Source organism: Brassica oleracea, chromosome C7 (genome assembly GCF_000695525.1).
Source record: "Brassica oleracea var. oleracea cultivar TO1000 chromosome C7, BOL, whole genome shotgun sequence".
In the NCBI taxonomy this organism is placed as follows: domain Eukaryota; kingdom Viridiplantae; phylum Streptophyta; class Magnoliopsida; order Brassicales; family Brassicaceae; genus Brassica; species Brassica oleracea.
The window spans coordinates 47873490-47885118 of record NC_027754.1 but is presented as its reverse complement, the minus strand read 5'-3'; the positions used below and the strand labels follow the sequence as shown (position 1 = coordinate 47885118).

Here is an 11629-nt window from a genome sequence, read left to right as displayed (position 1 = left end):
TTTTCTTTGACCTAAAAAACTTTAAAACAAAGTATTACCGTACTGTCACTAACCACTCTCCCTATAAAATTGATCGAAAAAACAATTTTGAACTCTAATGAGAATAACACATACGAAGCCGGCGCGTAGCGCCGGAATACCACTAGTAACTACATGAAAAAAGGTTAACAAGAAACTGTTGAGCCTAATAACAATTACCAATTGGTCTAAAACAAATTCACGCCAACTTTTGTCCATCAGAACTTTTAAAAAAATTAGAAAGTTTAAACGCTTTGGTAATTGTAGCTACACTTCTTTTGGTCTTTCTCACAACTTAGTTCTTAAATGACTAGACATTCCTCATGACTGACTTCTTTTGGTCTTTCTCAAATAGTGATTAGACACAAAGGAGGTCTACATGAGGTTTTACCACTTGGTTACATTTCCAAGTCAAGAGGGAAATTATACCTAACAATGTTGTTTGTAAGCAAACATCTCAATGTGCAGTTCTGTTATAACACCACATCAATTGACATTCGCCCAATTTATCACGATCGATTACGAACCACACTTTTTCAAGAGAAGTTTGGAGAAGGCAAAATGAAGCCCTTGCACACTACAACAGAGCTTCAAGGTTGCAGACATCCTTACCAAACCTCTTTATGTAATGACAGTTCCAAACTCTTATCTCTTTACACACAATTATACGGAGGAACTGTAAATTTGCATAGTCTACGAATCAGTTAGATAGAGAGTGATTTAGTTATTAATAGCTGATTAGTCCTTTGTTTATTACTAGCTCTTAGACAAGTTCAGTAAAATTTCATTTTACAAATACTGAGAAAAAGAGCTAATCATAAACAAACTCTACAAAACTACACAAAATTCAAGTATTTTTATGAAAACAAAACAGAGGACTAACGGTTTTGATGACTGGATTTACAAGAAAATAAAAGACACTTGACAAATATTCAAGTAAAGAAAATGAAAAAGCAAAACCTGAACTAAAGAAAAACATAATAAAGCATATCTTCTGAGACAAGGAAGGTATGTGATTTGTGAACAGGTTTCTCATACGATAATCCCAGATCAAACTTCTACCGAGGTTCCATGGCCGTTTGGTGTGGAAGCTCATGTCCTCAAATCTGCTACTCTTTGCCTCGAACTTGGGACATATTCCTCGATTATGATTTATGAGTCTCAAAAACACACTCTACAAAACCATATCACATAGACAAATCATGAAACAATGATAAGTAATCAATTCACACCAAAACATGAAACACAAACAAAAAAAACACCAGTGCACAGAAACACAATTAAGTTAAAGATCCAAAAATAGATCTAAAACGTGTCAAAAATATTATTCTTATCCTTAAGTTTAATGAATATCATAGTTTTATGAAAATCTTAGAAAAATTAATATGAATCAGGTTAATTGTCAAGTTTCACAAACAACAAATATTATTTTTAAAATAAATGAATAAAATATACCAAAAATATTCTTTTAAAAATGGAAAAATAGAGAAATGTATTAAAGACAAACATATTTCTACCATATAGGTCCTCTATTTAGAGTAGGAAATAGAGGAATAGATGGTCCAAGAGTGGTGAATGTGGGACTAAGGATTAGGTGCTTAGACGAAGTATAGTCTGTATATGATTACAAACTGAGATTCCAACAAAAGATCTATGCACCATTAGTTTATCTGCCAATGTGCAGTTTCAAAGAATGAAAGCTAGAAAAGCCTTTATATACTTCCACAAGCATCCAATTCAACTTTTTTTGTCGGTATGAACACTGTCTTTATGTACTGAAAGAAAAGAATCAGAATATTGGATAATGCTGCTTTATTCATTCCTCTGTGTATACATATTATAATACTACAAGACTCTAAAATTATAGTCATACATCAATTTTACCCTTTGCCAGTGCAAGCTTCTTAAACTTAGAATCAAGCTTTGTGGCTTATGTGATCCCGTATGACCCCTCTCTGGCCCTACTATGCCTTCCATAATTTTACAATATACTTTATCAGCATCTTTATAATGTCCAAAACTGATATGAAAGCTAAACGAAATAACAAAACAAAAATTGATCATAAAATAAAAAAGACTCAATACTTTACATTCATTAGAAACTTAAAGATGATAATACACATAAACTCCTCTGATGATTGGGTCTATGACAAGGTTTCTTAAAAAAAAACACATGAACCAGCCAGACCAAACACATGGAGGGATGATTTCAACATAGACAACCTTTAGACAATTCTCTACGACTGTATAAAACTTCAGTCGCAGAGATTAACTAACTAATATGAAACATCATTCAAGATTCAGACAGTTTGCTAATCGCATCCCAATCAATCTCCACAGAAGGAAACTTCTCCAGCACGAAACTCCCAATCTCATCAACCCCTGAATCCGAAAAACCCAAGAACGCAGTGGTAACACCAGAATCCGGCGAAGAAGATCCCACCTGAGACTCATCTGAAAACGAGTTCTCATCAGCTCTCAAAGACCCAAATTCACTTTCTTGATACTCTGCTTTTGGCGGGAAAAGCTCTGTTTCAGAACAGGGGAGATCAAGATCCTCTGTTTTTACCGAGCTCTGACAAATCGCTTCGAGCTTTGCTTCGACAGAGGGATGAAGAGGCTTGAATCTGCCATCACCACCTCCGTATCCACACTCGCGCCTCGTGCGTGGGAAATTAAGCCTCGCGAGCTCGCCACGGAGCTTGTAAGCAGCTTGGTCATAAGCCATGGCTGCTTCTTCAGCTGTGTCGAAAGTTCCAAGCCAGAGCCGGGTCCGGTTCTTGGGTAAACGGATCTCAGCGACCCATTTTCCCCAGTGTCTTTGCCTGACTCCTCTGTAGAGTTTCTGAGCGGTCATGCTCTTCATTGTTACTGGCTTTGGAGAGAGATTCGAGATGGTGGTGCTGCGTCTCTGGTTAAGCTGGTTTTGGATCTGGTGGATTTGGTAAGGTGTGAGTTGGTTCAGACCGAGTGGTGTGGTTTGGTTGAAACAGAAGATTGTGTTTGGAACAGGAGGAAGAGAAGGTTTAAGTACTTTCATGAGCTCTTCTTTGAAAGGGTCTGAGAGATCTGTGCTGCTGTTGAACATATCTATGGCTGCCATATGTATCTTAAAAACGTAATGGAGAAGGATCCAAACACACCTTCTTAGCTTGACCGAGCAACAAGTTAAAATCTATGAAAGAACGAGAAAAAGAAGGAGACGGGGTTGAAATATATCAAAATAAAAACTTCGGGGTCGAAATAAGAAGTTTGATAGTAGTTTTTCTTTTGGCTCTCTCTAAATTTGATTTTTTTGTTTGTTTGTTTGTCTCTCTTGGTTTCGCATGCGAAGTTCTTTGCTTATATAATACGAGAAGCCTCTTCATTTTATTGTTATAATGATATAAATTAGTTCAATAGAATTTTTTTTCTGTTATTTATTTTATCTCTACTTTTTGTTTTATGCTTTTGTTCTATTCACAATTTGTTAATTTAGCTGGAAGATATCTTTTATTCCATGGAGACTTTAGAAAATAGGAAAGCGAAGTCCACATATTCTTTGGATCTAAGCCGTTCCCAGTGAATGTTTGAGAATAATATGACTTTATGGCGTGTGTTATAAAAGAATCATCAACCATCTTGATTTTAAATTTTAAGAATAATTTTCTATAAAAGCTAAGAATTACATTCTAATTTCCAAATTGAAAACAAAAGGAAAGAAACAGATTTCATTTTTTCACACTTCGTTCTATCATGTTACATTATTAAGTTACTATTACATATTAATCTCTCTTAATAACTTCAAAAACTATATACTAGAAGTTCCCATTTGATCTTGCACTCTTGTTTTGGAAGTTATTTGTTGAGATGGAATCTTTCCAGCAAAAAAATACACAAAAATTTCGTAAGAGCCAAAAGTAGTTGATTCTAGGGCAAGTTGAAAGGCCAGTTTACCTTCTAACCACTTATTTTCTTCATGCCAAAATATCTTTTACATTACGTCAAGTTACAACATCAAATAACATGAATATATTATCTGAATTAGAAGGGGGAAATCATGGAACAATGAAGTTTTATATTTCATACATGTAAACAAAACCAAGAAATCGCAGTAACATCAACCATGAGCGGCGGTCATATTATTCCATATTTCAAAAAGTAGTTTATGTGGTCCAAGTCATAAAAGTATGTAAAAGAGGGGAATATGAACTTAGTTTGTGAGCAAGAAAATGTAGCGAGATAAAGTCAAGAAAGCTATTGGACGATGATGGAAATGATGAAGTTTCAAAACAAGATAGGCTTGAGTTCTTATTGACACAGAAGTGAACTAACTAAAGACATAGCTCAGTGGAGCTTTATTAAAGAACAAAATAGAAATGGAAAGGAAGAAGATTCGAGTTGTCACCAAGAACAAATAGACATTGATTTATATCATAAAAAGGAAAGATAGCTGCTTGAGAGGCAACTCTCTTAGTTACAAGACAAGACTCTCATAAGACTCTATTTATACTCAAGCTACTTGTAATGAAACCCTAGAACATATGGGCTTGTGGACTTGTTTCACTGGGCTTTAATACTCCCCCGCAAACTTAGCAGCGGGTGAACACAAAGCTGCTGAGTTTGAATGCACAACCTGATTACTTTAGCAACATCAAGATCGGAAGTTGGATGTACTTGTAGAAGACTAGTTGGTGATGAAATGTGTAGCAGGTCTTGGACATGTGAACTGAAGGTAGAATAGAGCTGATAAGAGCAGAGCATATTTTCTTCTTCAAAGCTGTATACAGCTTCATGTTGGCCTATACTTGTAGAGCTTTATAAACTCTCTCAGAGGTATGTGTGACCATAACTTGGTATGCACTTGTAAGCTAATGTAATTCTCTCAGAGGTGTCTTTTGCACTTGTAGAATTATCATAAACTTTCTCAGAGGTGCTTTTTACCATTCCTTTAGGGTAAATACTTGTAGAGCTTCCAGACTCTCACAGAGGTACTCCCTTTATAAACTTAAACTAAAAAAATCACCCACTATCGGTGACCACATTGTAAACATGTCAAACACCATGCTCCTTCTTTTGCTTACTACACGCAAGCCTTCAAACTCTTCTAACGGTTTGCAGCCAATCTTGCTCTTACTGTCTTCTTTCTTAACCCAACTACTGTTTTCAGTCAACCACAAACTCAATGATTCTTCATAAAATAACCCTCTCTTAAGCATTTCATCAAGCATCTTGTGTGCATTCAACAAACCAGAAACGTTCAACCATGAATCACATCATTATCAAGCCAAATCAGCTCCTTCAGCCTAGTTTCTCAATTTCATACTTAGTCTAAAACTAATCAGCAACAGAACACCACCAAACCAAGCGATCGCAATATTCTTCCATCTCTATCAAGCAACAATTATAACTCATGTTCTGTTTCAGTAGAAAATACAGAAACATTACCAATGTTTACGCCTCAAGCTTGATAGAGTGGGATGTGATGATGATGTTGTGAAGAAGAAACTCATCTGTCGTGGGTATTCTCCATCTTCTGTTTGTTAAGTCTTCACGTCCTCACAACGAGCGCCGTAGCAGCTTCCACCGTTAGAGTAAAGACCATAACCCACTTCTCTTCACGCTTGCTCAGTCACTAACCAGAGGGCTTGAAAACGCAAGAAAGTCGCCACCTTTTTTTTTTTTTTTTTTTGGATTCCACGTCAGAAACCAAACCCAATAAAAAAGACACTGAAGCTAACTTGATAAGTTGAACGGAAGCTCAAGAAGAGGTACGAACACCCATGAACCGACTGAAGCTCTGATACCATGATGAAGTTTCAAAACAAGATAGGCTTGAGTTCTTATTGACACAGAAGTGAACTAACTAAAGACATAGCTCAGTGGAGCTTTATTAAAGAACAAAATAGAAATGGAAAGGAAGAAGATTCGAGTTGTCACCAAGAACAAATAGACATTGATTTATATCATAAAAAGGAAAGATAGCTGCTTGAGAGGCAACTCTCTTAGTTACAAGACAAGACTCTCATAAGACTCTATTTATACTCAAGCTACTTGTAATGAAACCCTAGAACATATGGGCTTGTGGACTTGTTTCACTGGGCTTTAATAGGAAAGAGGTGAGAACTCAGGGTGGTTAAAGTTTGCGTTACAAGGAAGCTAATGGATCTTCTTATTCACCTTTTGACAATTTTGTTTTCTTAACTACTATCCTCAGGAATGTGATGTGAGATTATCATTTTGTTTGAATGTGTTAGAAAAGGAGATAAACTGAATAATGATTTTAAAGATTCAAATCAGTAAAACTGCACTCTCAATTTCATTCATCATTATCTTATCTTTTGGTCATTGAATAATATCATAAAAACCGAACGCCTAAATAAAACTTTATTCTAAACACAATTTCACTACAAATATTAAAATGGAAAGTTAGGTATGTGCAAAACTTTAGAAGGTTGAAAACCCGCTTTCCTACCTGTAGGATTGTTTATTCCCAAGTTTATGCATTTACCGGTGAAATTCAAAACAATAAGAGTAGCCTTCCACGTATTTTTATTCCCTGATTGTCTTACTTAAAAAATTCTTCAAAACGATACTACGTGAAAATGCCAATGTGGGAGCAAATTATTTATAGAGAATAAGAAAATATTTGGGACCCACTTTGGCATGTTCACACGTAGGATCCTACGTGGTAGTCACTATCTATCGGTTCTCTTCTCTGAGACCTGACAAGTTGCTTTGACAAAAGAAGCGAAACAAAGAACCTATCTTTTGATCTCATCGTTAATCTATTGGCAACCAAATCATAACGTACATTAGGAGTAAATCTAAACTCATCGAGATAAACTCGATTACACGTCTGATAAAGTTGTCGAAATAGCATCTGAACTTTCTACGTTTTCTTTCAAAAGATATTTTTTATCCTTGATCGGCAATGTAAGCTCAAGAATATTCGTAGATTTGTGGTTGATGATCTGGAATATGGCAAATACACGTATTGCACACACACAAAAGAACAATTGAAGCTAGAAAGGGGTTAGGCGTACCCAAGATAACTCGTACACCTTAAATAGCGTATAAATTTTCCAAACTTTTCAACCATTCACTTTAGGTTTTTTTTTTTTTTGCAACTTTTTTTCATTCACTTTAGGTTTATAAGGAAAGATTATAAAGTTTAAGTATTATAAATAGTTGTGTAGCGAATATTTCTTGTGACTGGATTTTGTGGTACCAAACCTAAATAGTTAACGTAACAAAGATCATAAAGACGGTGCTTCTAACAAATTTATATGAAGTCAATTATAAACACAAACTTGTGGGAATACGAACTATAACAAAATTTCCATTGGGTCCTCTTAGAAATCTGTAGCTAATTGTATTTACTATTTAGATTAACTTTTTGTTAAAAAAAAATGTAATTTATAGTCCCTTATCATTTGATATTGTTATCTATTACAGATTAGCCATATAATCATATTAGCATGACAACTGACAACCTGATATATATTTCCATGGGACATTAATAGTTAATCTCCAAGTCAATACACGATGTACAGTTTAGTAATTAAATATCGACAAGATCATGGTGATATAGTGGCCACTTAAACATACAGTCATACACGACATATTTGGATATCATTTAAAATTCAATGAAGCTAGTTGACTTTTGTTAATGTCAACTCTTCCTCCACCATTGGAGGTCAAGATAACATCAAATTATTATTTGTTTGGTCTAAATAACATCAAATTATGACTACACCTATTTCTTTGTCGACCTCTTGTCCAATAATCCAAACCAATTCTTTGAACATATATATATATATATTATAAAGGGTTTATTAGCACTTACTCTGTATAGTGATTAATTAAATATGTATCCAACGTAAAGTGATCATCTTTATAATTCATGCATTTTATATCTGATTTGTATGAAATTAATACTTAGTATGGTACGCCAAACGCAAGGCTTTATTCTTCAATCCTTGAGCATGTGGTTGTATGGCTTATTTACTTAGTATATGTTTCCCTTGATTATATTTACAATGGATTATTATTATGTAGTGTTGATATACTCATTAATACAAATACAAAGGTAAAACAGGTATATTGTAACATTACTTTAATGCTTTATCCAACTACTTTACTTTAATATGCATGTTTTCAATAATAACATCGAATATTAAAACCAAGGGAATACCATTTTTGGTATTTTGATTTTAGGAGCATGGTCTTTGATCATGAGAGATATGAAAAAAGAAGAATAATCAACCTAATATTAACTATTTGTGATTCCAAAGAGTGTGGAAAAGTAATACGTACAGTACAATATTTTCTTTTGAACATAATTTTTTCTTATTTCTTTCTAACATTGCAGATTCATGTAGTGTTGCATGTGTTGATGAAATGCTTTCTAACACACATTAATCGTATAGCATTTACTCCAGAGGTTTGGATAATCTCGAAAGTTCTACTAGGAACATAGCGACTCGTGTTTTTTCTCGTCACATTTAATCAAATCACTCTTCCAATTTTTCACTTTTCACAGTCACATCTTCATGCACGCTCGACAAATCCTCAGCCAACACCGAACCAATAATGTATCGAGGTTGGGCCGCGAAATAATAAACGGGAGAACATACGCATATGGGCATAAAGAAACTGACAATAAACGGGCTTAAGACATAATGAATTCAAATGTTAACGGGCCGGATTAGAACATTCTAGTCGACTCTTTTAACTTCCCTAATCTGATTAGTGGTTCAGGACTGGATTATTTGATACATGTATTGATAGTTTATAAGATCGTAATTAAGAAACATAGGGGAGTATATAATAAATATATAGGAAAAAAACTGAGGATTGATAGTTTCTTCTTCTTTTTTTTTGAACACCATTATAGTTTCTTCTTATTGCAAAAAGTTTACTAGCTAGGGAGCGATGTTTAGTGTCCAAAGACCAAATATATGAAATTATTGACCTACCAATAACGACCTGAGGAATAGTAATTGGATCTTCAATCGAATCATATCATATACATTTTAATATTACGATCAAATACGTAAATCTCAAAAAATAAACGTAAGCATGAATTATAATAATCATACAGTGTATGATTTCGTGTGTATTTAAAGCGAGTGGCATGGTAACACACACCTCCCCCCTCCTCTAGCAACAATCTAATCATATTAGAAAAAAACTTTCCTTTTTTTGTAATCGAATTCCTTTTCTTTCTTTGATAATATTTGGAAAAAAATAGTACGTATGTTGCTTGGGAATCGACGACAGCCACACATGCAGAGAACACGAAGCATAACGAGGATCACCATCGAGATTGATGATACTCACACCGCCGGTCAAGATTCTGACGTGGCTATGGCGGTGGTAGACGGCGGATATAACTACGACCACCGGTTCTTGGCGATGTTTTCGCCGAGAAATCACAGAAGGAACGAGAGAAAAGACGGTGGGAAATCATCGTTGCCGTCGTCGTCTTTTCTTGGAAGCTGTGGATTTTGCAAACGCCGTTTAACTCCCGGTCATGATATCTACATGTACAAGTACGTTTACATATTGATTACTCTTTTCTAGATTATTTATCATCTTACAATTTTGTATTTAATTATATGCTTCTGACTATATACATATGTATACATCACTCATGTAGAGGAGATGCAGCGTTTTGTAGCGTTGAATGCAGAGAACAACAAATGGAGCACGACGAAGGCAAAGCCAGAAACAGCGACGTACTATCACCATCAAATTAAGTAGTTCTTATTCTTAAAGTTTTAAGCTTGTGTGTAACTTGAGATTGTCGCCCTTAATTGTTAATTAGCACCGTTATGTAAAAAGTTTGTTCTAAAAAATTTGGAATGAAAACATATTTCCTGTCCTTCATATTATTTAGTTTGATGATATGCATTTTTGTTACTTTATGTATTTTTAAAGAGCTAGTGAAAGTTGAAATAAGCGCACCACGAATCTCGTTTTAATATGATCAATACTAATTAGTAAGTGTACAAATATTTATAACGAAAAGTCACATCTTTTGCCGTATTTCATGGTTAGTACTTGGTACATAAATAGTAACAGTTTGAATAATTCTTATTGGACATTATAAAATATAGTATTGTCATGAAATCATTGGTAGAAATTTAGGTAGAAAGGTTTAAACAATGTAATGGAAGTGGAGGTGACTGTCTCGTGACGATGAAAGCGTCTGATAATTAATAATGAGGTATAGAGTAAAGTAATGCGAATGCGAATGCACGTCACGCCCGATCAAAGCTTAGCGATGATACTCGTATACTTTTTTATATTTAACCCTGGATGGAGTATACTGTTGTATTTTTACAAAAAACAATTTCGCAATCTTTTAAACAATGTTTATTTTTAAATAGATAAATGTTTTTGCTTGTCCAAAAAAAAGAAGATAAATGTTTTTACACGACATTTAAATAGGATGGAAGAGTAGATAATAGGTCGTTCCTCAATAATTGAAGACTAGAGGATGTTAAATATTAACGTTTTCATGGAAATGGATCGTTGTCATAGCTTATAGCTAGATAGGATTAGGTTTATAATTGGTCTATAGTTTATTTATAGTATAATTTTGTTTTCTTTCTTCAGTTTTCTTCTGAACTCCAAACCTCGAGGCCTAGTTGTTGGTGTTTTGGGAGTCATCACAATTTGTCGTCATTCAAATTACTGATTAATTAATTAACTATCAACAATTCATTTGGTATTAGGGTATCTTCAATTAAATTAGTCCTCAAACATATGATAAATTTAAATTACTTATGTCATCATTCTCTCTCTTTTCCTTGAGTAATAAGAATTCATTGAGGTCACTGATGATGCCATGGGAAATTTTTAAACTTTTTTAATGTGTTATGAATTATCCCAAACTATACACTTGCGAATGAGTATATTTAAAATAAAATTGTTATGAAAAGACCAATACGTTTTAATTAAATCCTCCAACCAGATCGGATTCCCTTGACTATAATAAAATATCAATATAGAACTGTAGACAAATTTCATCGGACCGAAAACATGGTAAAAATCTCAAACTATAAGTTGTTTACGCACATATGAAACCAAATTATAAAGCGATTATGAAATTATGGTCCAACCAACCTAGACACTTGTACAATATACTAACCACCCATGTTCCCGGTGGCACGAGCGGTGCATTGGTGAGGTAGCTGACTATGGTGTCCACCGAATGGAAAGAAATGAAAAGCCCATCTAGCTTAACACTTCCCCTCCAAAAAAGGACCCAAAATCACGGTTCACTGAAATGAAAACATGTAATAACTTGTTTTGTGAACCAATGAACCTCTTCCTGAACCGAATCCTGTTGCTGAGTTTCGCAAGGAGAACAAGATCCAAGATTATTGGAGCAGCTAAGAGAAAGACCTCACAGGTATTGTGCATCGTAATTGTTTTCACATTGAAAAGTGAAAACGCACAACCTGTTTCCAAGTTTCGTCATTTGTGGGTTCAATTAAACATGAATGATTGATGCTTGAATGAATAACATTTGCTGGAGTACTTCTACAACGATCTTTTCATATGGCGTTAAAATCACTTAGCAATACCGTGTGAATCATAATATAAATAGTTTTCTAAT

At 34.4% G+C, this 11629-nt stretch overlaps 2 protein-coding genes across 2 annotated transcripts; one reads left to right on the top strand and one right to left on the bottom strand.

Moving 5' to 3' along the window:
- Nucleotides 1-2060: 2060 nt before the first annotated feature.
- On the bottom strand, nt 2061-3354 carry LOC106301600 (ethylene-responsive transcription factor ERF060-like). Its single transcript, XM_013738045.1, has one exon. It carries the CDS (start codon nt 3119-3121, stop codon nt 2312-2314), a length of 810 nt encoding a protein of 269 aa, XP_013593499.1. The 5' UTR covers nt 3122-3354; the 3' UTR covers nt 2061-2311.
- Nucleotides 3355-9161: 5807 nt separating this feature from the next.
- LOC106305174 lies at nt 9162-9878 on the top strand. Its single transcript, XM_013741540.1, has 2 exons — nt 9162-9554; nt 9662-9878. Exons 1-2 carry the CDS (start codon nt 9259-9261, stop codon nt 9759-9761), a joined length of 396 nt encoding a protein of 131 aa, XP_013596994.1. The 5' UTR covers nt 9162-9258; the 3' UTR covers nt 9762-9878.
- Nucleotides 9879-11629: the final 1751 nt, after the last annotated feature.

Excerpts from the sequence above, each read along its gene's own strand:
- LOC106301600 (XM_013738045.1), bottom strand. The coding sequence starts at position 3,121 with ATGGCAGCCATAGATATGTTCAACAGCAGCACAGATCTCTCAGACCCT.
- LOC106305174 (XM_013741540.1), top strand. The coding sequence starts at position 9,259 with ATGTTGCTTGGGAATCGACGACAGCCACACATGCAGAGAACACGAAGC. Across the intron at positions 9,555-9,661 it reads CATGATATCTACATGTACAA|AGGAGATGCAGCGTTTTGTA; the intron begins GTACGTTTACAT and ends TCACTCATGTAG.